The 25,300-nt window shown below is 46.0% G+C and overlaps 1 protein-coding gene across 3 annotated transcripts; it reads right to left on the bottom strand.

Moving 5' to 3' along the window:
• Positions 1–18,542: 18,542 nt before the first annotated feature.
• Positions 18,543–24,142, bottom strand: LOC136464778 (GTPase-activating protein gyp1-like). 3 transcript variants are annotated; one of them, XM_066463729.1, is made up of 10 exons: positions 24,063–24,142; positions 23,725–23,977; positions 23,238–23,370; positions 22,973–23,156; positions 22,498–22,568; positions 22,275–22,412; positions 22,083–22,174; positions 19,930–20,201; positions 19,157–19,419; positions 18,543–19,026 (listed from the first exon to the last, which is right to left on the bottom strand). In XM_066463729.1, exons 2-10 carry the CDS (start codon positions 23,793–23,795, stop codon positions 18,865–18,867), a joined length of 1,386 nt encoding a protein of 461 aa, XP_066319826.1. In that variant the 5' UTR covers positions 23,796–23,977; positions 24,063–24,142; the 3' UTR covers positions 18,543–18,864. The 3 variants fall into 3 exon arrangements, with proteins under 3 accessions (XP_066319826.1, XP_066319825.1, XP_066319827.1); XM_066463730.1 differs by lacking the exon at positions 24,063–24,142 and having other exon boundaries at positions 18,544–19,026; positions 19,157–19,258; positions 19,334–19,419; positions 23,725–24,051; XM_066463728.1 differs by lacking the exon at positions 24,063–24,142 and having other exon boundaries at positions 23,725–24,052.
• Positions 24,143–25,300: the final 1,158 nt, after the last annotated feature.

The raw sequence follows: 25,300 nt of genomic DNA, 5'->3' as shown, positions 1-25,300 counted from the left end.
GTGTTTTGGGGACCTCATTGGGAAAACCGTTGAGGCTTACGTTGATGATATCATGGTCAAGTCTAAACAGGCTGACCAGCTCATACCAAACTTGGAGCAAACCTCCACAAAAATCTAGGCAAACGGCATCAAACTCAACCCTGATAAATGTGTTTTCGAGGTCTCAAGGGTATGCTGCTTGGGTTCATCGTCTCCAAGCGTGGCATAGAAGCCAACCCAGAGAAGATTTTGGCCATCATGAGGATGGGCCCGATTTAGAATCTAAAGGGAGTACAATGAGTTACAGGGTGCCTCACCATGCTTAGCCATTTTATCTCATGCCTCAGTGAATGAGGCCTCCCCCTATACTAGCTTCTGAAGAAAACTAACCGATTTATGTGAATGCCCGAGGCTCAGGATGCACTTGACAAGGTCAAGGAAATCCTGATGAGAGCCCTAATTCTAGTCCCGATGACCGGTGGGGAACCACTCCTACTTTACATTGCGGCCACCACATAAGTGGTCAGCTCCGCCCTAGTGGTAGAATGGGAAGAAGAGGGACACACCCTCAAGGTGCAGTATCCTGTATACTTCATTAGCGAAGTCTTATCCGATTCCAACATTTGCCACCCCCAAATCCAGAAGCTCTTGTACGCTGTCTTGATCACCAAGAAGAAGCAACGTCACTACTTCGAGTCGCACCCAGTGATGGTCGTGACGTCCTTCCCTCTCGGTGAGGTCATCCAAAACTAGGATGCCATAGGGAGAATCGCAAAGTGGGCACTCGAGTTGATGGGTCAGGGCATTTCATATGCCCCTTGGACGATCATCAAGTCCTAGGTGCTAGCCGATTTCGTTGCAAAATGGATCGAGATCCAAATGCTGCCAGCAGTCGTCGATCAAGAGTATTGAATGATGTACTTCGATGGATCACTAATGAAGAAAGGTGTCAGCATGGGGCTGGTCTTTGTTTTGCCCCTCGGAGTGCGCATGAGGTACATGGTTCATATTCACTTTCCTGCCTCTAACAATGTGGCTGAATATGAGGCACTCATTAATGGCCTATGTATCGCTGTCGAGTTGGGGATCTGATGGCTTGACATCTGGGATGACTCATAGCTAGTCATCGATCAAGTCATGAAGGAGTCAAGCTATCACAGCGCCAAGATGGCTGTGTATTGCTAAGAAGTCTAACAGCTGGAGGACAAGTTCAATGGCCTCAAACTCAACCACATCCCAAGATGACTCAACCAGGCAGTCGACGCGCTAGCAAAAATGGTGTTCGGCCGAGAGCTGGTCCTGACTGGCATCTTCACGAGCGATTAGTACAAAGCTTTGGTCTGCTACGAGGAGTCAAAACAGACCGGTGATGGGCCGCTTGCCCTAGGCTTAGGGGTTGACCAACCATCAGCTCCTTCTGACCTTAAAGTCATGGAGCTTGATGAAGATCCAGTGGCAGAGCCTAACCCTCTAACTGACTAGAGGACACCTTATCTTGATTACCTCCTCTATGAGGTGCTCTCGACTAACAAAACAGAGGCTCGATGGCTCGTATGTCGCACCAAGTCCTTCATCATTATTGAGGGGGAACTCTACAAGCGAAGCCACACCAAGATCCTACAGCACTGCATCCCCATCGAACAAGGGAGGCTACTATTGAAGGACATCCAAGGTGGGGTCTACTGACATCATGCTACACCTAGAACCTTGATTGGAAATGTGTTTTGACAGGGCTTCTACTGGCCAACCATGGTGGCCGACGCCGAGCGAGTTGTGCGCACCTACGAAGCATGTTAGTACTATGCTCGTCAAACCCACCTGCTGGCCCAAATGCTCTAGACGATCCCTATCACATGGCCATTTATGGTCGGGGGGCTTGATCTGGTTGGACCCCTCAAATGAGGGCCCAGGGGCTACACGCATTTGCTTGTCACTGTGGACAAGTTCATGATGTGGATAGAGGCTTGGCCAATTTCTGTGATAAAATTCAAGCAGTCCGTGCAATTCTTCCTTGACATCACCCATCGCTTTGGAGTCGCAAACTCCATCATCATGGATAATGGCACGCAGTTCACTAAGAAAAAATTCTTCCAATTTTGCGATGGCTACCACATTCACATCGATTAGGCTGCTGTGGCACCCCCCCGCACAAACAGGCAGGTCGAGCACGTGAACGGCATGGTCCTGTAAGACCTCAAGCCTAGAATCTTCAACCAACTGAACAAATTCGGCAGATGATGGGCTGCGAAGCTTCTCACGATACTCTAGAGCTTGAGGATGACCCCTAGCCAAGCGATCGCCTACACACCTTTCTTCATGATATACGGTTCTGAAGCAGTCCTCTCGGTCGACCTCGACTACAGAGCATCGAGGGTCAGGGCTTACATCAAGTAGGGAGCCAAGACATCGCATGCGGACGCCATGGACCAGCTTGATGAAGCACGTGATGTTGCCCTCCTCTGCTCGGCTAAGTACCAACAAGCATTACACTGGTACCTCGAGCGCTGTGTGTGGGGCTAGACCTTCAACGTCGGGGACCTGGTGCTCCACCTTGTCTAGAGCAACAAGAACCGCCACAAGCTCTTTCCACCATGGGAGGGACCGTACATCATCATGGAGGTGCTCCGACCGAGCACCTACAAGCTCAAGTCCATCGATGGCAAAATCTTCACCAACGTCTGGAACTTCGAGTGGCTACGTCGCTTTTACCCCTAGTCTATGTGCGTACTTATGAAAATTAAGAATGATATTTCTAAAACGCAAAAACACTTTCTCTTATCGATTTTGCTACCATTTCCTCGATCTTTAGTGACACCCGACCCTAGCAACAGCAAGGGGTTGGGCCTCACTTGGGGGCTGATAAGAATATATCTACTTAGAAACATTCTTTGCGCCCGACCCCTCTTTACATTAAGATCTAGAAGTAAGTGTTGTGGAAATAAACGCTAAGTAAAACTGGTCAGACCGTAAGAAACCTACGCCCCAGTGGCTACGATGTTTTTGCTCACCAGCATAATCAAAGTTTTTTTGTCCACACCTCGAGTTTTACAACCTTAATATCAGAAGGGGTTGGATCGCATCAACCATTTTATACATAAAAAAGAGAAGGGCCAAAAGTCTATTTGGACAAAACAAAAATTAAAAACTTGTCCATATATTACAAGTTCACCACCCGACTCATCCAACTAACTAACCCCTCGGGAGGTATGACTTCGTCCTCGGTATTTATAGCTAGATCCTATGCCAAGGGGCCACCATCTCCTCGATCTCCTCTAGCTCAGCCTCGGAGTAACCGGGCGCGAAGCCTAGACTCATCGTCGCCAGATCAATGTTCTCGTAGTGAGAATGAGAGATCGCAAACGACCAAAGAACGCTAGAGCGAAGCGCGTCCATCACGGTCTCACGTGCCCGATCCATAATTCGGACGGTGCGGACCATGAGCGAGCTCATCTCCTACTTCGAGGCTAGCTCAAGGTCGTCGTAGACCAGATGGATGGCGATGCATAGGGTATCATGCTCATCACTCTCCTTTAGGAGGGATGCCTTCACCTTGCTGAGCTCTTTCTCCTTCTGCTGGCTATGGTTCTTCATCACCTCTACCCTGAGCTTGTTGCCGAGACCTGTCCAAGTCACATACCGACCATGTCAAAAGGCCTACCACGGATGCTAGGGAGAAAGACAACAAGGTAAATCAGAGGCTTACCATCCACATCCACCTGAAGCTTGCGCACCTCATCACATTGCTAGGTCACCTCAGCTTGCAGGCACTGGACCTCTTCCTAGCGCTGACCAAATTCTATGGCGAGCCTAGCAGACACGCCCTCAGCCACAACCTTCAGATCCCTCTCCCCCTTAAGCTTGACCTTGAGGAAGTTGATCTGCTGCTAGGTATCACCACATTCATGGTGAACCAAGTCACACTTCATGCGAAGACCCTCTATGGACCAGAACAAATCATCCCGCTCCTTCCATAGCTGCTCAGCCTCCGTGGTGTCCGTGCACGCCCTCTCAATCAGGGCCAAGATCTTCTCCCTGGCCTCATGAGTGTCCTTCTCCCTAACTTAGATGTTGGCTAGCTCCTAGGCGGCGAGGGCAAGCTCAGCCACCTCCTGATAGGCGAAAGTGATCTATGCGGCCAGCCCCTCACTCCGCCTCATCTCTTTGGTGAGGCAGTCCCAAACGTCCTTCTCATGATAAAGGAATTGGGACTTCTCTCGGCTACGGACCATAAGGGACAGTGGAGAGGACAAGACTTAGAGGTGCGGAAAGGGAAAATGAGAGTCAAAATATGGCCACATCATACCTGGCCAACCGAGGCGATGACATCGTGTAACGAGCTCAGCATGATGATCAGGGAGCAAACCATAGTCCCAATCTCCATGTGGATGCTCCCCCATTCCCTCTCCTCCACAGCGTCGTCAAGGGTAAAAAGTGTTGCCCCTATGTCCCATCGGTCTGGCCATGCATGCGGGTCACCACCCACATGGACCAGAGACCGGGATGGCTCCACGTTGATCCCAAGCGGCGTCGACCCCTCTTGCGGCAGCAACTCCTCTAGAGTGGCCCCTCCAGTGGTAGAGGGGGTGGGTGACGTGGACACAGAGGTCTACCCCAGTCGTGCCACGTCCGCCACAGATGCCTTGGGTACGTCCTCCTCCATCTGGCCCATTGTAGAGGTGGCCACCTATGTAGATGATGACTCCGGCTACGTTGTTCCCGCCTATGATGTCATGGCCACCTGCATGGATGATGGCCTTGGCTGTGTCATTTTTGCCTATGACATCGCGGCCACACCCGACCATGCCACATTTGCCATGGGTGCCCCAGACGCGCCCTCCTCTGTCTGCTCCCCCATGGATGCAGCCACCGGCTACGCCCCTCTAGTTGACGCCGCGGCTCCCCTAGCACCACTCCCGCTCACCTCTGGCATAACGCCAGTCAGCTCCTGGCACGTCTACCGAAGGGAGAGGCTCTTCTTTGGCGTAAGCCTTAGGAGAGTCTTGCGTCCTCCAATGCTACGAAGGACATGATGGTTAGTTTTCAACAAAAATTTGTTAGAGCAAAGGGGCAAAGAAATTCTTAACTCACCTCGATGCCATCGAACGGTGATGTTTTGGGGTCAGTTCGCCCGACCTGACCGTACCTCGTTGGCACATTGTCATTTCAAGCCTTCCCTCTGCTCGAAAGGTTTGGATGGAGCCAAGTGGCCGGATCTCACCGACTACGGGGGCGCCCTGGAAGGCCCGGATGGAGCGGAGTGGCCTTATTCCGCTGGCTCCAGGGGCACGCCCTCCCCCTCCTTCCTTAGGGCATGCGATGAGAAGGGCCCTACCTATGGCAAAGACGAGTCCTCATCCCCACCTCCTAGCTCGTCCCATTGGATGGGCAACCCAGAACCATCTGAATGCCCTAGTTTGGTTTTAGTGAATTGATGAAATCCTAAAGGCTAACCTAGGTTATCAAAGTGATCATGAGATAGGTAGCACTATTACAAGTGGTGGAGCAATGGTGAAGATCAAGATGATGGTGTGACCATGGTGATGATCAAGTGCTTTGACTTGGAAAAGAAGAAAGAGAAAAATAAAAAGCTCAAGGCAAAGGTGAAATTTGATAGGAGCTTTTTGGTTTAGTGATCAAGACACTTAGTGAGTGTAATCACATTTAGGATCGATAGATATACTATTAAAATGGGTGAAACTCGTATCAAAATGCAATTATCAAAGTGTCACTAGATGTTTTAACTCATTGCATATACATTTAGATCTAGTGGAATGCCAATACCCTTGAAAATGTTTGTGAAAATATGCTAACACACGTGCACAAGGTGATACACTTGGTGATTGGCATATTTGAGCAAGGGTGGAGAAGTTGGTGAAGTGAATGATGTAATTGTCACTGTGAAAACAGTGATCGGACATAGGTCATGAAGTGACCGGACGCTCAGGCGGGTCAGTCCGGTCAGTAGAGTCTAAGGTAGTGTAACTTAGGGTATTGCACCGGACGCTGTGAAGGGTCCGGTCGAGATGCACCGGACATGTTCGGTCATGATTTGGCCGCTCTAGAACCTCTTTAGAAGTGATTGGACTCTAGGCGTAGATGCCTCTGGTCATCTCAGCAGAGCGTCCGGTCACGACATAGCAGTGGCGTGCGTGCATGGCCGAAGTGAGCACTGACGTGTCTGGTCTTGGACTATGGTGCGCCCGGTCGTTCTTTAACATGTGCGAGGAAGCGAGTTGACCATTGAAATTGTATGTACAAGGTTGAATGCAGGGGACACATGGATGATGATCGGTGATTAGATGATGGGGCTGGTGCGTCCGGTCGATCTGACCGGCACGTCCGATCGCCCCAAGTTGGGCTGCTGTCAGAGCCCAATGGCTCTATTTCGAGGGGGTCTCTATTTAAGCCCCATGGCTAGCTCAAGCTCACTCTCTTAGCCATTTACATTGACATAGCAATCTTGTGAGCTTAGTCAAAGCCCTCCCACTCATCTCCATCATAGATTGATCATCTTATTGAGATTGGGAGTGAATCTAAGTGCATTACTTGAGTGAGTGCATCTAGAGGCACTTGATATTTGTGTTTCACTGTGGATTTTGCTTGTTACTCTTGGTGGTTACCACCACCTAGATGGCTTGGTGCAGCGAGGATCATCGAGAGGTGGAAGGTGCTTGTCTCTGGCTCCGATCATGGGAATTGTGAGGGGTTCTTGACCTTTCCCTGGTGGAGAGCCAAAAGGTACTCTAGTGGATTGCTCATAGCTTATGTGATCCTCATCTTGTGTTGGTTGTGTGGCACCCTATTGAGGGTTTGGCGTGTGATGCCAATTAGCACGTGAACCTCCAAGTGATTGTATCGCCACAATGGGGAGTAGCTTGCCGGCAAGCAAGTGAACCTCGATAAAAAACACTGTGTCACCTCTTGTCACTAGGACTTTATTATAATTGATTGGCTTCATCTTGTGATTGGCACACCTCTCTACATGGCGGTATACACATCTCAACAACTTGTGTATTTGCATTCATAATGTAGCTAAGCTCTTTAGTGTAATTAGTTTTGAGAGCTAGCTTGTGCCGTATCTAGTGGTTAGTAAGTCTCTTTAGTTAGTCATTGAGAGCTCACTAACTTAGTGTAGTGACATAGCTTTTGTGTGCCTAGAGATCAGTGGCGCCACCCTCCTCGTGTGATACGCCTCGATGACACTGGCCCCACGGAGACCATGGTTCTTCAGGAACGTGATAGCGTCTAGGAGGTTGTAGATCTTCTTCTTTTCCTTCTCAAAAGGTCCCCACCCCCACACCGACGGTGCCTCTTTGATTATGCATCCGGTAAAGTCCGACAAGGGGGCAATGGCATCGTTCTTCATGTAGAACCAAAGTGCGTGCCATCCCTTGTTGGACCTCGATAGCAGACAGGTCATGTACTCGGTGGACCGATGGCCTCGGAGGTGGATACCTACTCATCCCATCAACATCGACAGGTCCCTAATTCTCTCCATTTTCTTGTGTAGGAAGACAGAGAAGAAGTACCTCCACAACTCAAAGTGGGGTTCGATCCCCAGATACCCTTTGCACAGCGTGATGAAGGCCACGATGTTCTAAATCCCATTGGGATTCAGGTGTTGCAACTTGATCTGGTAGTGGTGCAGTAGTCCCTGGGCATGAGCCACGCTCATGGAAAGGGAACGAAGGTCATGACGTAGCCGTCGGGTGGTGCCGGTGCCTCCTCATGACCAGGCAAGAGCCATTCCATCACTTTAGTTCTCCCATAGAGAAGACCGCGCTTGACAAGGCCCTCCATGCGCACATGGGTGACGTCAGAGTGATACCACGACTCCATGGGAAGCAAGGGCGGAGGAACGAGAACTTCACTAGCGGTAGAAGAGTGAGAGCAAGAGATCCGAGCACTTTGTGGTGGAGAAGTGGAGAGGACGAGGCTGTAGTTAGGCATATCAAAGATGAAGGGAAAGACCCCTAGTTATCAGGGAAGGTGCAGCGAGAGGTGAATCGTCTGCCTCGATCGATGTCCCTGCCGTGCCTCGTCACTTTGCCTCTCCAGAAGTCGTGTGTAACACCTCGGTGTTAAGCATGCATTACCATTTCATCTCATGAGCATAATCATCATCACCTCATGCATAAGCATCATTCATGCATTTCATTTCGAAAGAAATGAAGTATTATTTCATGTGGTGCTTGAATTGATTGAAATTCATTTATGTTTAAAACAAGGTGAAATGCCATGCTCATGTTTGGATGCCATGATTTCTTGTTTTGATCACTAAGATAGCTTATAAATATTTAGGATACAATTTGGAGCAAAGTTCATATTTAAATTTTTACCAAATTTTGCCTTTAAAAATAATTCTTCAAAATTAGGGTTTTGAATTAATATTGATTTTTATTTTGTAATTCAAAATCTATTTGGAATTTGACTTTGGTCATAAAAGCAAAGTTGTAGATCTTGAAAAATGGAACAACTTTCATTTTTACACCAACTTTTGAAACTGCTTTGAAATAATTCAAAATTTCGTTTGAATGAAAAAGGAATTGAAAAGAATTTGAAAAAGATCAATTCACCTAAGTTGGGTCTCGCGCCTCACTTCCGGCCCAGCCGCGTAGACCGGCCCGGCCTGCCCCGCGCCTCGCCCGCTCGCCAGCGCGCCGCGCCCAACCGGCGTTAGGCCGCAGCCGCCATGTGGCCGCCGAACGCCGGCGACGGCATACGGGTGGCACCCTGGTGGGCCCAGGCACTCCACGCGCTCGCCTTCACCTTCCTGACCGCGCTGCGCTCCTCCTCACTCCTCCACTTTGCTCTCGCATCTGCCAGCGCAAGCAGCAGCCATAGCGCTCGCCTCTGCCACTGCCCGCACCAGCAGCTCACCGGAGTTGGCTGTTCCGGCTGCTCCAGTTAGCCTGAGCTATCTTCATCTTGCCCTGAGCATCGCCTCCTCCTTGCGCACCTTGTGCTCGCCTCGGTAAGCCATGGGAGGCTCCCCTTCCCCAAGAATCCCTCGCCGGAGTCATGACCGAGCTCGCCAAAGTGCTCCGCTCTGTGGACCTTGCCCCTCCGTCCTCCTTCTTGCTCTCCCTTCACGCGCACGAGCACCGCACGAGCTCAATGAAGCTCCCACGCCACATCTCACGCCCCTTCTCGGTCGGAGATGGCCGGCCGACGGTGAGCCGCACCACCATGGCGCCATGGCCGCTGGCCAGCTTGCTCTCGAGCTCCTCTAGCCCTACCGCTTGCACTGACGTGTCTGCCTTGGCAAGGTGGTCATGATGGTGGTGACCTCGTCGCCGGCCACCTCGCCAACGGTGAGCTCACGCCGGTCAGCGTAGCCTCCTCTGCCTCAGGGGCTGGCAGGTGGGGCCCGGCTGACCCGCGGGGGCCACTGTTAGCCGTAGGGGTGCACGCCTGGGTAGAAAGCTGGGTGGATCTAGCAGTTTTGAACGGGGATTTTCAGAAAGAATTTAAGAAATGATTTTTAGATTTCTAATTAAATGCTTTGGGAATTTATAACTTGCTCAAAATGACTCCAAATTTGTTGAAACAAATTTTGTTGTGTTCCTCGTCACCAGATCTACATGATAAAAATATTGCATGTCATTTTTGAGATACTTTAATGTAGAGCTTTATTTAATTCTTGATATTACTGATATCTTGTGAAATGTGTAGTAAATTCTATATGTATCAGAAAAATATGATCCCAAATTGGTTAGCCTATTCTTGAGATGTACTTTCTATGAAAAATATATGTCATGCATGTTATGTGGAAAAATATGGCTAGGTAGGTTATGTGTATTAATTGCTGATTTCTTGTAAAATTGCTAGGGCTAAAAATATGAATAGTACATGTAGGTAAAACTTTTTGTACAGTAATTGTATGCTCTGTAGATCATAGGAAAAATACCAAATCTGTTGTTTGACACTTTTCGTAGTACAAAGTATTTTCATGCTCAATTATCCACCATAGCTTGCCATTTTTGTGTAGGCTGTTATACTTATCTAAATGCAATGAAAATTTTATGGTAGTCTACTTAGAGTAGTACTATGCTACTGTAATGTTCTCAGATTTTTATGAGCACCAGAAATATATGTTGTTGTTGTAGCCCTAGTTTAACATGAAATAAACAAATCTTCTTTAACACATGATTAGTTAATAATGTTTGCTTTGGTGTATCTTTGAAGCATCTTAGATTGCTCTATGACTTGGCATGTTAGTACCACGGTTGTAGTAGTAATATAGTAGTATATGTTCTTGGATGATGTTGGCTACCTTGTAGAAGTGCTTTACTTCTGCTATGCCCAATACAGTTGAACATATTCATCTACATTTCATGTATCATGATCATGATCATTACATGTCATCTCTTCGATGCACCTATGCATTAGCACTCATACAGGATCGTAGGAGGAGTTGCTAGCAGTAGTTCAGGAAGAGCAGACCGGGACAGATCCACAAGAAGTCCAGGCACAGGAGGTGCCAGAGGAAGAGGAGTCGGGAGAGGACTTACCCGAGTGTGTAGATCATCAACCTAGTTTGTTCGAACGAGGCAAGCCCTGGAGCATTCTAAGTCTCCTACTTTATAGAAGCAATTCTTTCTATATATATGAGTTTATATATTGTTGCATTAAGTGGTAGGAGTTAATTGAAACCGTTGATGCATTTATTACTATCCTTGCCTACCTTACTACCTTGATACCCTGTTAGGTTAGGATCGAATAACTGCTTAGCCTTGCTTAGACCGGTAGCGATCGATGATAATCCGATCACCGACATTATAGGTGGTTACTGGAAGAATTTAGCTATGGAAAGAATGATATCCTGGAATTAACCATGTGTGATGGATAATTGAAGACCAGACAGAAAAAGTTAGAGGCAACTAGACAGGGTTCTGGGGTGCTGTTAGTTTCCATCTGTGTTGATTAAGGACCGATCGTTGCTCGTCCCTCTTGTCATGTTGAATGCATGCCTCACATTTAGCTGGCTGAATAAAGTACCTTTTGACCGTGAAGCTAGTGACACCATTCGAGCTAGGATAAACCCGGATTGGCAGACTGGTGCTGAAGGGGGTATGATGGGGACGTGAAGAGTGAGCCCAAGGTGTGTCCTGGCAGTCGGGCGGTCCCTGGGTAGTGCGGTCCTGACAGTTATCCCACAGCTACTTGGAAAGTGTCATTGGTGATCTAAGCGACCCTGACGGGGGAAGCGTGGTTTGTATGAGGAATAAATCACCAGCTGGTTAGGAATCAATTCGAATCGCCATCGCTCTTGGATAGTGAGCACTTGACTCGAGCTACGACATCATAGTAATTATTATGGAACAATGATGGTTATCTGGATGGTATGGGATATGCTAAATCTAAATTGGTAACTGGATGTTATTGGTTAATCAAGTGATTGCTATAGTATAGGTGCTTACCTAGATGGATAGGTTATAATAAAGATGATGCAAAGTACTTAAAATAGTTTCTTCATGATAGTTTATGCTTTTCACAAACCGGTCAGCTAGCCCACTAAAGAAAGCCTTGCATAATCCTTGGTGTCATCTTATTTTGGTTTAAGACGGGTAAGTTTAGCTGAGTACCTTCTCGTACTCAGGGCGTTGTTCCTATTGTTGTTGCAGATGGTCAAATGTACTACAGTTATTGCATTAACTGCCTGTACCCAGCAATGGGTGACAACTAGGACCAAGGGCAATGGTCATTCCGTATCTCTCATCTGATGCTTTTGTTGGAGATGACTACCTACTGGCACTGTATTGAAACTAAAAGTGTGTGTGTGACTTGAAAACTATTTGCTTCCGCTATTTTAGATGGAACCTGGTTTGTAATAACTTTATATTCTAAACTCTGATGTATCCTACTGTTATTGTGAACTTCATGTAACATGTGACGGTACTTACTAAACTTGTATGATCTTGGTCGTATGTCGTTTGGTTTGAAATCCTTCATGGTTTCACGGACTACCGAGTTATATGGGCTTAAGTTTGCTAAATTATCTGCTTCGGCGGAAGATTTCCTTACTTAATCTCGTATAATTGGTTGGTTCTGTTACATCATGCACACGCCACCCCCGACCGCCCCCTCAAAGGGTGCGTCGAACGACAATTCACCCCTTGGTGGGCCGAAAACCGCCACAGGTAAGGAGGGATACAGAGCTGAAAACGTTCCCTCGGCCCATTAAGGCCCAGGAGTTCGAAGATTGGCCCATCGATGGGTTCGCAACCGCTCTAGGGCACCTTTAGAGTAAGAGGTGGTTAAGGATGGGCCCGCTAGTGGCTAGCCCCCGGGCACACAAGCGCCACGGGCATCTCGACCCACGTTCGAGTCTTGGTTGGTGCACGAGCCATGGGTTTTCCTCAAAGAAAGGCAATGAGCCCCTCGGACCGGTCGAATGAACCTGAGAACTATATGGACTGACCATTAGTAATTTAGGGTCGGTCACCATCTGACCCATGCCGAACCCCCATGAACAGGAAGCCAGGGCCCCACTTAGACTAGCCCGTTAACAGCTCACCGAGCACCATGATTCGTTCATCAAGGAAAACATGGCATAGCTCAACCCCTCCATTTTATCAAAAAGATGCTTGAGGGAGGACGACAACAAGATGAGCTGACCCCTTGACCGGACCCTTGCTACCTGTGGGGGCTTGAGGGAAGTTGGACTCGCAAGGAGATCGAATACGTGGTCGCATGACAATGGCAGATCGATCGGATCCTAGGGAGGGATCGGAATAAAGAGAGATCTTTTTCGACCCCCAAATCCCGCAGTTGCATGCTCTAGAAGAGTCCAAACGTGGTGGAAAGAAATCGCGACCCTACCAAGACATCTCACGACCCGTAAAGAGAGATCAAGATCCTCAGAATCCTTCTGTCCGAAAAAGCCTTCAAAGGAGTATCCTACTCCTCCATAGGCTTGGAGGCTACTGTCGGGTATCAATATTAGGGATACCTGGAAGAAGAAAGCTGATGGCCACGAACACTAACTCACCTGGATGGTCAAGAGCATATTTTGATCTTGCCTGACCCCAAAGGTACGGGCTCTGTCCCGCCTGACCCCGAGGGTACGGGCTTCGTGTCGTCCGACCCCGAGGGCACGGGCTCCGTCACGCTCGACCCCGAGGTGTGCGGGCTCTGTGTCGCCCGACCCCGAGGGCGTGGGCTCTGTCATGTCTGACCCCGAGGGTGCGGGCTTCGTCTCGCCTGACCCCTCGAAGGGGGATTCTGCCTCGCCCAACGGGGGTCCGTACCGCCTCCAACCACTACGAGTCTAAGAGTACGAACCCAGGGTCAAACTTCTGACACCAGAAGGAGAGTAGGTGTGTCTTGACATGGCTCGCGGCCATGATAGGCCATACCTGAGGACTCATGCCACCAACAGTGTCGAGCATGTAGGTGCTATGCTACCTAATCCCCGTAAGACTTCCGACGGGGGTATCTGCTAACCATGCCGCCCGCCGGAACAGAATGGGGAGCCACGACCAGCTAACGACGCCCACGTATAGCGCTAGTGATGAACAGGGTCACGACGTGAAGACGTCCCCATCATCATCTACAGTACCAGCGGGACCCGCGTAAAGGAGATGAAGGGCGCCGCGACCCCAGAGGCCTTCTTTCTCCTCGCTTTTCTCTCTCTCTTTCTCTCGTGTAACCCACGCCTTCCCCTTCAACTATAAAATGGGAAGCAGGACGCGTCGCAAAAGGCAACGGCTCAACGCTGAAAGGAACTGAGTTCAACTAGACTCAACTCCATTTGATCCTTCCATCAGAGACTTGGGACCTTCTCCCTCTTTTGCCTGTTTGTAACCCCTACTACAAGCAAGTGCCGGTAATACGAGCAGCCTCAAACTGGACATAGGGACATTCTGCCCGAACCAGTATAAACCCTTATATCCTCCGAGCACACCATCCGAGACAGACGCGCAAACACAAATTTACTAGTCGGCGGTTCGAAACACCGACTGTTGGGATAAATTTTCAGTCTAGAAATCTATACTTTCAGGGATGAAGGGAGTAGTATTTAGAGAATAACTTATGATTTTAAATGTGGAGAGTATTTGGCACCAATATATCGGTAGTGATGTCGTCATTAATCTTCCGTCTTGTTTCCTGCAAATCGTTGGTATCTATAAAAACTCTTCAGACTAGTTTCAGTTGGAGTTTCATCCAAGTTTCATCCGTATTTAACAAGTTGCCACGTAGGCATTTTTTATAATGTGGCACAATATTAAGAAGAGAGAATGAGTTTTATGGGGATAAAACTCTCCTGGCACAGTTAACAACTCACTATGACTCTATGAGTCATGGAATTTAATGTTTTTGAAAGTGTAGAATGAAACTATGCATTTAGAGTGGTTGTTTGATTCAAGTTTCATTGCATTTTATTTGATACGGTATTCTTATAAACAACGCTATAAAATCCTCCACTAACACTGGCCTCACACGCCACGGAAGATTACGGAGGGAGGAGTACGTACGTGTACTTAGCAGATTTATTTGTTGGCAACGGCCGGAATAACCAGTGCTACGGAGTACGGAGTAGTAGTTAAGCATTCCAAGGTCGGCCGCCCGGCCGTTAACCTGCCACTTTGTCCCTGGAACCACGAGGGCAGGTGGCAAAGCGTTTGATTTGACGGGGAGAAGTGCAATGCAGCAGGATCGCGTGCGTGCGTGTGTGCGTGTAGCGAAAGGGGCTAGTAGAGTGCGTGTAGTGCAAGGGGAGACGGGGAAAGCGACGCGAGAATTGCAAAGCGCACCCAGTACTCCCAGTACCACAAAAGAAAGAGAGCAAAGCAAAGGGCAGTGCATTACATGGGGTGGGGCCCGGCCCGACCCGACAAGCCGACAGGGGCGCGCGGCAACTGTTGACCCCGTGCCCGGCCCGACAGCCTAACCTCCCCTACCCTATGGTCCCCCTAGTCTAGCCTAGTGTCCCCACCCATATCCATCCCATCCACTCGCTCCCTTAATTAATCACCATCAACCATCTCTGCTCGCACGTGTCAACCCCAACGAACCACGTAGTACGTGCGTGCACACTGGCACTGCCCTACGGCACCTGGAGTAGTTCCTTCTTTATTCCTTCTTTTCGGCAAAAGGAATTGTACAGCTATTTTTCATTACAACTACTAAAAATTCGACAAAAAATTATGAAACAGGGCTGCTTAACCCTGCTATAATTAAAACATAGGGGTGTTCGGCTGATCCACTTATTGAGAGAGAATAAGCTGAAAGTAGTTCAGCCGAAACAAGCCGGAAGAAGTTGGGTATCCGTTTTTCATAGGCGTGGTAACATGGGACATGGCATGGTCAAATGTCACTAGGATCTTTTGTGTCATGGAGAAACAAGAAAAGTGTGCCTTGGGGCCAGTTTGGATGGCGAATTTTTTTGCAAAATGACACTGTAGCGTTTTCGTTGTTATTTGGCAATTAGTGTCTAATCATAGTCTAATTAGGCTTAAAAGATTCGTCTCGTGGATTTCGTCTAAACTGTATAATTAGTTTTATTTTTTATTTATATTTAATGCTTCATGCATGCGTCTAAAGATTCGATGTGACGGAAAATCTTGAAAAATTTAGCAAAATGAAGTGCAACTAAACAGGGCCTTGTCCATCAACTACCTTACTAGTTACTACCCACACAACCCATCCTGCCATAGGTGGCCTGCTAAGCTCTATAGCTTCAGTGGAGGCGTTGGGGCCTTGGAAAAGCGTTAGAATTGTGAGCCACAACCACCACGCAAGGCTCATATATAGCACTCTATCTTCTCCATGGCGACATGGGCATGGCTATTGTAGCTTGCACGGTAGGAGGTGACAGCATGGGGACTCAAATCAACGATATCATGAGTGAAAAAGCTTTTGGTGCTCATTGTTTTCTTTGAGCTCCGAGAGATGGTGCTTGGCCAGGCGAATGATCCTGGGTCCAGTTTAGTTTGCAAAATATTTTGCAAAATTTTTCACATTTTCTGTTACATCGAATCTTTAGATGCATGCATGAAGCATTAAATATAAATAAAAAATAAAACTAATTATACAGTTTAGATGAAATCCACGAGACGAATCTTTTAAGCCTAATTAGACTATGATTGGACACTATTTATCAAATAACAACGAAAATGCTACAGTGTCCATTTTGCAAAAAAAAAATTGGAACTAAACTGGGCCCTGGCTCCAGGTGTTCGAAATAGGACGCCTAGGGTGTCTGACCAAGTAACTCCAGCTAGGAGCCAACCAAACAGGCCAATGGTTTGGGTAGATTTATGTCTTGGCCCCATATATGCGCTAGGGTGGTACCGGCGCTTGTTTAGATTGCAATCTTTCATTTGTATTTGACAATTATTGTCCAATTATGATTTAACTAGGCTCAAAAGATTCGTCTCGTAATTTACAATCAAACTATGTAATTAATTATTTTTTTATCTACATTTATTACTATATGCATGTGTTCCTAGATTCGATGTGATGGAAAGAGAGTAAAAAAACTTGGAACTTTGAAGCAATCTAATCAAGGCCTGGTACCCATTTTGCATTAGCTAGCTTGAAGCCTATACATTCGCATGCTGCGAGGCTTGAAGCCTATACAAATGCCCTTGGAAAACAACCTTGGTTTTTATACGACATGATGGGTAGGGATGTAAGAGAGGTAGCTCGAGAACCCAATTTTGTGGGCTTTATGACGAAACTGGAAGTCCGGATAATTTTCGGGATATCACGGGATCAAATCCAGTGAGCCAGTGACACAAATATGCAAACGAGGAACAGGATGATCCAACAATCGCATCAACCCCGCAAAAATTAAAACAACATGAAGAACATCGGTTTGGATGCCTAGATAGGCATTCACACCGAAATTCTAACACAATCCGTCGAGGAATCAACAAAGATGACACTATAAAATAGCCCACGGTGCATAATTTATTTAACCTAAACCCTAACTGCTATGAATAAACCGGATGAAGAGGTTTTCACTCCTCTCACCGTCGACGAGGCTGTCACACGAGGAGAAGGGGCCGGGACTGGCGGTGGTGGTGCCGGGAAGTCTAGGGCTTCGAAAATAGGAGGCCGCGGTGATGGCTCAAATCGGTTGATAAATAGTAATTCCCAATATTTAAAGGTTTATTTAAATCTAAGGTTTCCACTTTTGTTTGGGAAAAAGAAAAAGGAAGGGATGGAGCCAAAGATCCGCATCAGTATCAGCGCACTCCCTTCCATCCTGTATCAGCGCACTCCTACTATCAATTTGTTTATAATTATTTACATATATAATACTCCGTATTATGCAATTTGCTGTACGCACTACTCATGGTTTCTGTCCCCCACTAGACAGTGCCCACTCTACTCCTTTTGACCAGCAGCTGAGGCCTGACCCTGACCACAGGTCCACAGCTGTAGTAGCTGCCTCCATCCATCCAGGGCTGGTATAGATTGGGGTTAGGAATCAATATTTGATATCGTAGCACTTTCGTTTGTATTTGATAATTATTGTCCAATCATAGCCTAACTAGGCTCAAAAGATTCGTCTTGTAATTTACAATCAAACTGTGTAATTAGTTATTTTTTTATCTACATTTAATACTCTATGTATGTGTCCAAAGATTTAATATGATGAAGAGAGAGTGAAAAAACTTACGATCTAAACAAGGCCCCAGTCTTTAGCCTTCTCTTCACCAGCCAGCTTCACTGTCAATCTTTAAGTAGCACTTCTAGTATAAATTACTGTACATGATAATGGTCGACAGGCTTTAAGCCTCGTTTGCAAAGCAGAAGCAGTTCACAGGCGGCTAGTCTAGCCATAAGCTAGATACACTACTGATGAGAGAGAGTATTCAGGGTAAAGCTCAGCCCGAATCTGGTACCACCACCAGCAACAAAACAACCAGCAGTATTTTTCCAGCACTAGTCTAGCCCGAATCTGGTACCAGCACCAGCAACAAAACAACCGGCAGTATTTTTCGTTTGGACGTAGCTTATAGTAAACGATCATAAATTTCCAGCCAGAATAGTATTTTTCTCTCACATAAACCAGCCAGTAGTACTTCTTCACGAACCAGCAACGATACGAACTAGCCAACCGAACAGGCTGGCTTGGCTGGGCTTGTTCGTTACTGGATCATGAAGAAGTACTGCTGGCTGGTTTGGTGTGAGAGAAAAATACTATTCCGACTGAAAATTTACTATCGTTTACGAGAGAATAATCCCAGCCGAACAGGTGGGTGTGCCCCAAACAAACAAGAAGCATCTCACCAGCGTCTTTCCAAACAAGCCTCAAGAACATAGCAACTGCATTACCTGCCTTTGTTCAGATTATTCCAGCCTACTGAACTGAACGAACATAGGAACCGCATGCCTTCAGTTGAGATTATTCCAGGAAAAAGCAAGCAAACAGCCCTGACTAGCTTTGCTAGCTCAATGAAAAACAGCTCGGAAAGAGATGTGCTTCCGCCGATGTATGCGCTAGTGCTACCACCACTTATTAGTATCAGTATCACATGCTCACAATGCGTGAAATGAAATGAAAACAAAGGGACAACGGACCATCGCCCAAGCCACAGCTAAGGGTCAGTGTTTCTCTGCGTTTTTCACAAAACAGGGAGCAAGCATCTCATATTGTTGGAAAAAGGCACTGTGTCTCAGCTACAATGGGAAGGGGATCTTGACTCTTGAGTGCATGCCTTGCGCCACCAAGCGGCGGACAAACAATACAACTGGCAGTCCGGGTATCAAATTGAGCACTAATATTTGTCCTTTGGTGTTCATTATAGATCATGATTCCTCGGTATGGAAAAAAATATACAAATCGGTGCGATGCAACTGATGGTATGCATGCGCTTCACAAAAACAGAAGACTGCTGCTTACAGGCATGATGAACTGGGTGGGTCCTAGCTGGCAAGGTGGCTGGGAGAGCTTTTGAACATCGTGTGCCACATGTACGCCCTCGAGAGGACCATCTCGAGCTCGTGGTGCGCCCAGGTCCTTGTGGGAAGGTGCTGAAGGAACATCACCATCTCTTGAAAATCCAGCTTCTGCAGCTTGTCCGACCACTGCAGGGGGAAAAGGGTTTGAAACTATCAGTACAAGGAAGTTGAAATTCTCACAAGCATGACAGACGGTTTGGTGTTGGTATAATAACACAGGAAAAAAAAACATTAACATCATTCAAAGGCGACTTACAGTCAACAAAAAACTAGCCGATATGTACACAAGAAAATCTGGTAGATAGTCTCCTTCAGCAAGGTATGTATCCCACAGGCGTGTTACAAGATGAAAAGGTACCTGCAATGATATGAGACAGATTGGCAATTTTGTGGTGTGTATAAGAAATATCACATCAAGTGTTACAAGACAAACCTCTCGTATCAGAAGGCAGTTGAACCAACGGAAGGCAAATTGAAGAAACTCTAATCCTTGTTCTTCAATGTGCTTGGATACAGGTTCTGCATATATACAACCCAAAATATGAGGTAAAAGACAAGTGTTTTTTCCAATATATGGAAAAATGAACTCTAGTTTTATGAGCAAATCCCATGTATAAGCAATCAATGTGTTATGTGGCTGCTAGGATTGAGGGGGAGAGGCGGCGGAGATACAGTACCCGCGGCGCTACAGTACCCCCACGGGTCCTTATATAGAGAGGTTTACTTCTCCCCAGCAAGGCTTACTTGACCCTTAAGTAAGCGACCCTTATCTCTAATTAACCCTAACACTAATGGGCTATACAGCCAACCCAGGCCCAATAGGCCCCTGACGTACTCTAACACAATGACTAGGCACTTTCAAACTGATGTATAAAAAAAATGCATTATCTATCACCGCAGAAGGGCCCTATAAAGCCTTAAGTTTCTGCTATCCCACCACAATTTTTGAGATGGAACAGCCATTACATTTGTGTTTTCAGAGTGAAATGAAGCCGGAAGTGGAAATATATGGGATCAGTGGAACATTACCATCTATACGACGAACTAGTTCCTTCAATCTAAAAACAAGGCGCTGAATTCCTGGTTGCGCAAAGGTGTAATGATCCTGCATTCCGTCAAGAAACTTCGAGAGACACCAATAACAGTCTGCTTCTATGTTAGAAATATCCTGTGCTGAAAGATTGTCCACAGACCAAGTGTCCATGTTGCCCTCTAGGTGCTCTGATAAGAACACAACCAAGAAGGGTGTAACAAGGTCATTTATTCCTTGGACGTAGCCGCTTGCTGGGTGACGAATAGCCCTGAAATCACCATACCAAAGAATAATGAAGAAAAGCCACTAAACACAACCCTAATGCTGTATGGATAACATAGTCAAAGGCCAAATAGATTAGCAAAAGTCATGGTTGCACCAGCAAAACAGGTCTGCATGAGAATTATATTTATATTAAAATAACCTTTACCAAATCAAGAAGACAAACTTAGAATAAATAATAATACATGTAAGTGTATAAATAATAATACATCTAAGTGGGGAGAAGTGCACAAAAAATACAGGAGATATACTATTATATATATATATATATATATATAAACTGGAGGGGTTTGCACCCCTATAGCATAAATTAAAAAAAAAGGAAGAGGTTCAGTTTACAGGAGATATACTAGTAGAGGCTAAAGATATGGAAGTATGAAAAAGATGGAGAAGTCATGCTGGCGCTAACAGAACTGGTGTACATGTGGGTGAAATTGAGAATCTATATCAAAGGAAACAAAGAATCAAGCCAGTGTAAGAACAAATAAAGGGTTCTGCGCGCGCGTGTGTGTGGGTGTAACCGGGGCTCTTTACCCTTTCTTCTTCTTCCTTAATTTACCGATACACAGTTCTTCTGCGTGTTTGAGAAAAAAAAAGGAAAGCGTTCTGCATTGAGATCCATACAATAATCTCAATGCAGAACGCTTTCCTTAACAGTGGCTGAGGCTTTGGACAATAATAAATGGGTTTCTGCAATACGCAGGAGTCTCTCTTGGATTGGAATCAGGGAGTTTCTGCAACTATGGGACTGTGTCCAGGGCCTTCAGTTAAATGATTTTGAAGATCGACACATTTGGAAATTGGAACCTGGGGGTTGCTACTCCTCTAAATCTGCTTATCGGGCTTATTTACAGGGATCAGTAACCTTTGAGCCTTGGAGAAGACTCTGGAAAACTTGGGCTCCAAATAAGTGTAAGGTTTTTCTTTGGTTAGCAATTCGTAATAGGTGCTGGACGGCAGATAGACTTGAAAAGAGAGGGCTGCCTCATCCTGAGCAATGCCCCCTATGTGATCAGGAGGATGAGACAGTACAACACTTGCTAGTATCTTGTGTGGTGGCAAGACAGGTTTGGTTCAAGCTTTTAGCACCCCTGAACCTGGGTGATTGCATTCCAAGGCAGCGGGAGCGCAGCTTCGCCGAATGGTGGCGCAAGGTTTTGAAGAAAGTGAAAAAAGAATACAAGAAGGGGTAAATTCCCTAATAATTTTGGGTGCTTGGATGATATGGAAGCATAGAAATGCCTGTGTGTTTGAGGGGATGGCTCCCTCGGTCGATTCCATTATGAGAGACCTCAAAGACGAACACAGCCTTTGGTATCTGGCCGGCGCTAAGAAGCTGCAAGGCCTAGGCCTAACTGGTGTAATTTAAACAGCTAGGTCAAGTTTTGGTCATGTACTTTTCTGTTTCATAGGCTAGTTCTTGTTCTGTTGAACTATCTCTCATATTTGGTCCCCGTACGAGAGAAGGGAGTTGTATGGGGACCTTTTTCTCTCTCTAATGCAATGAAGCGCAGCTCTCCTGCGTTTTCTAAAAAAAGAGATCCATACAATAATACATCAAGACAAAGAAGACTCGATCTCTCGCAAACAAACTTAAGGAATTAATACAAGAGCATGTTTGGTGCAAAAATCCCATCCATTTAACCAAGTTTTCCCGCATAGCACATGGAGTTTTTTTTTTTTTTTTTGAGTTGCAATGGGTAAAGATGAATTTTGCAAACGCAGTAATTTCCAAACTGACAACAAGCATAATTGCATAGGCAGGTTAACAGCTGCAGGAAAATATGCATTTAAATGGGTGAAAGGACATGTTTTTATGTTGATGATCCCACATAAAGAAAACTAGCCAGCTAAGTTCACACCTTACCATGTATACAAAATGCGCTCAAGAGATTTCTGAATCTGAGGATTCTGAAAAAATGTAACATCAGGTACAGTTCTTGGGCAATCAACTGCAATCTGCAGAACAAGATGTACAAGTCAAAAAGGTGTAAGATGATTCATTTCAAGACAATAGGGTGAGGGAATAAGTCAGCAAGTTACAAGTCAAAACGGTTACCTGGCGAAGCATAGTAATTTCTTCATCTGAGCGTTCACTATCCGGAATATCATAGTATTGAGAAACACATTCCACGTACTCCAGTCTTTTCCTTGTTAGAACACCTTCTCGTCTATCTTTATTAGGCGGTGCATATCCCTGTAGCCAGCTATATTAAATTCAAATATTGAAACGACATATTCAAAAGAAGCTATATGATCTTTACACCTTCTCGCCTACTCACCAAAAGAAGCCTCCATACATTAGGTCGCATATATGGGGGCACGCCGCTCCAAGATAATTCACGCAGTTTGTCTACAGAATGGAGGATAGACAGTAGATATCAACTAAATTCTAGGTAACCTTGAATCAAAAGATATTAAATATTGATGATTTATCAACTCTGAACTGAGATAGAAATTGATGTTTAAAAACTAATTGCACTTGATACACTAAAATCGCTAGTTTTCCTTGTATCTGAAATAATCTTTTAGGATCAACAAAAGCAAACTCTATTGATAAATAGTAGTGAAAAAACATAGTTTCCAGAAGCACTTCACTTGTCAGATTATCATTGTAATAGAAAATTAGACTTTAGAGATGATCAGCCATGCTTAATATAGGAACATTAACGTAATGTTTACTTGTGGGATCAAACTGCTTCAGGCAAAATTGACACTGAACTCCAAATGATACACTGCAAAGAATAATCCGCATACCTAATATAACAGCTGTCCTAGATAGTTCCGTTGTGAATTTAGCAATTCTTGCAGAATCGGTAGCTCTAGCCCCAGAAACTAGCCCTTGGGCATCTGGCAATGAATTTGAACTACTTGTTGACAGGAGATTTGATTTCTTTGAACTTGCACTGTCAAATGAATTTCCAGACGCTTGACCTTCTCCCTGCACAGTTTGACAGTTACAACTCCATCAGTTTCAATACATCTTTACATGCCAAAAGCAATCAAACTAACAGCACATTACCTCCTGAGAACCCTCCTTGCGCTCATCTTCGTCGTGCTCACTCTCAAATCTTGGAGAATAATCAGGAGGGGAAAGAGGCTCAGATCGCCGGGTTAGCAAAACCTTCCCAGGAAAGCTGCGTCCTTTGAGCATTCTGATAGTTTGGAAAAGCAACCGGTGATCATTTGTAAGGTTACAAGCAGGTAGGGTATATAATGTCTAGCGATGGTAACCAGATCATCGTGTTGAGATCTAGATGGAAACAACAGAACTAGCAAGGATACAAGTTATAAAAGTGCAATTTGGTTATTTTCAGATTACAATTCAGAACCCGTGGTGTGTAGATAAAAGAAACATATCAAGAGCATTTCTTCGGAATTGCAACATAGGAACTGCACTCTAGTGTACTGACAGTCTGATAAGCAAAGCCATAGCCGCATCCACGAGCCTGTCTCATTTCGCAGCAATCGGACCGAGCCTGGCGCGAGGAAGGAAAGATCGGGCTTACCCTTGCACGTTGCGGAGGGTCTGGTTGAAGCGCCACTCCGTGTTGTTGGGGCTCCCGCCGCCGCCGCTCATCGCCACCGGCCCGTGCCGCCTGCCTCAGGCGCAGGTAGTTGGACGGCGGAGCTCGTCGCGCACGCGCTTCGCGCAAGCCCGCGAAGAACCGCCGAGATCCACGGCGTCCGTCCAGGCGGTGCCACCGGTGCTCTCACCGCCGCCACCTGCCGCCTGGCTGTCCGCCTTCCGGTCGATCCCCGCTGCGAAGCAAGCGGCTCTGTCACCGATCTGAAGCAAGGATTTGGGGATCCACGATAATCGAGAATGCATCTGAAAGCGCCTTACACCGAAATTTCACATTGTAGCAATGAAAGCGTAGTTGCTACTTTACGCTTGTCTAGTTCATAATGTGGTGGTTGCCCTTAGGGGGCTAGGGCATCTCCAATGAAGTACAAATAAGTCCAACCTACTGCTAGGGGCTAGAGCATTTCCAATGAACACACTCACACCACCGCACACACTCACACCACCACACACACGTCCGAATTAAACCTACTACTAGAGAAGTGACCCACGGAGAGAATAGAAAATGTTCGGTGCATGTTTTTTTAGTTGACTCTTGTGGTGAGTAAAAAATACATTTGCCTCATGTACTAGGTCAACTTGTTTTTTACAACAAGAATTAATTCATCGTTTTTTACGTGGATGTCTTCCTCTGCGAGGGGTCAACACACTGTAGTTGCTCTCATGGCACGAAGAATTTGTTATCCTCGGGTCAAGAGTATTTAGAGCAATTTCATCTATATAAACATCTAACAAAAGTAAGGCATGTTAAAAAGGAACATATGAAAGCAAATACGTTTTTTTTTCCAGGCCTTTCAACCAATCAATACGACCTCGTAGGGCAGTTTTTGCTAAAACTTGACCAGTTTCTTGAAAACTTGCTTCAGATATGAAACTTTGGGTATTCAGGGAAGCCCTTGTTATTCCCAATAAGATTGCCCGATAATAGATCGATTCATATAAAGCCCGCCCTGCTCGTTCCGCTCGCAATAGTCCTATTAATTCCCCAGGTAAAAAAATATTAGACATTCCATCTTCGAAAACCCTTACTTTTGATGTTACTTGGCGTATAATAATCTCTATATGTCTATTATGGATCTGTACCCCTTGGGATCGATAAACCTTTTGGATCTTATTAACCAAAGATATACGACTTTGGACTATGGTTAGCTCAGCTCCAATCAAGAATCCCTAGGGAACCCCAAGAATTCTTGGTATACGTTCATTCCAATCCTCAATTCTCCTTTCGAGATTCGACGATAGTGAATCAATTGAACGCGCTTCGAAGATTTGTTCTACTTTTGGAAGACCTTGCGTTAGATCACTGGATCTCAATTTTCATATATAAACGTAACTAACCTATCTCCTTTGTAAAGGATTTTTCCATAATGACCATGGACAATGCTCCTATAGTGGCCAAATAAGGCTTAGCTGCTCTTAGAACAAAGGAGTCCATATTAATAATGAAAATTTGACCAGATTTTTTTATGTGTGATTTAAATAGACATAAATTTTCACAA

The sequence above is a fragment of the Miscanthus floridulus genome, chromosome 7, assembly GCF_019320115.1.
Source record: "Miscanthus floridulus cultivar M001 chromosome 7, ASM1932011v1, whole genome shotgun sequence".
Taxonomy (NCBI): Eukaryota; Viridiplantae; Streptophyta; class Magnoliopsida; order Poales; family Poaceae; genus Miscanthus; species Miscanthus floridulus.
The sequence above is the reverse complement of the archived record's forward strand: the minus strand, read 5'-3'. Positions and strand labels throughout refer to the sequence as shown.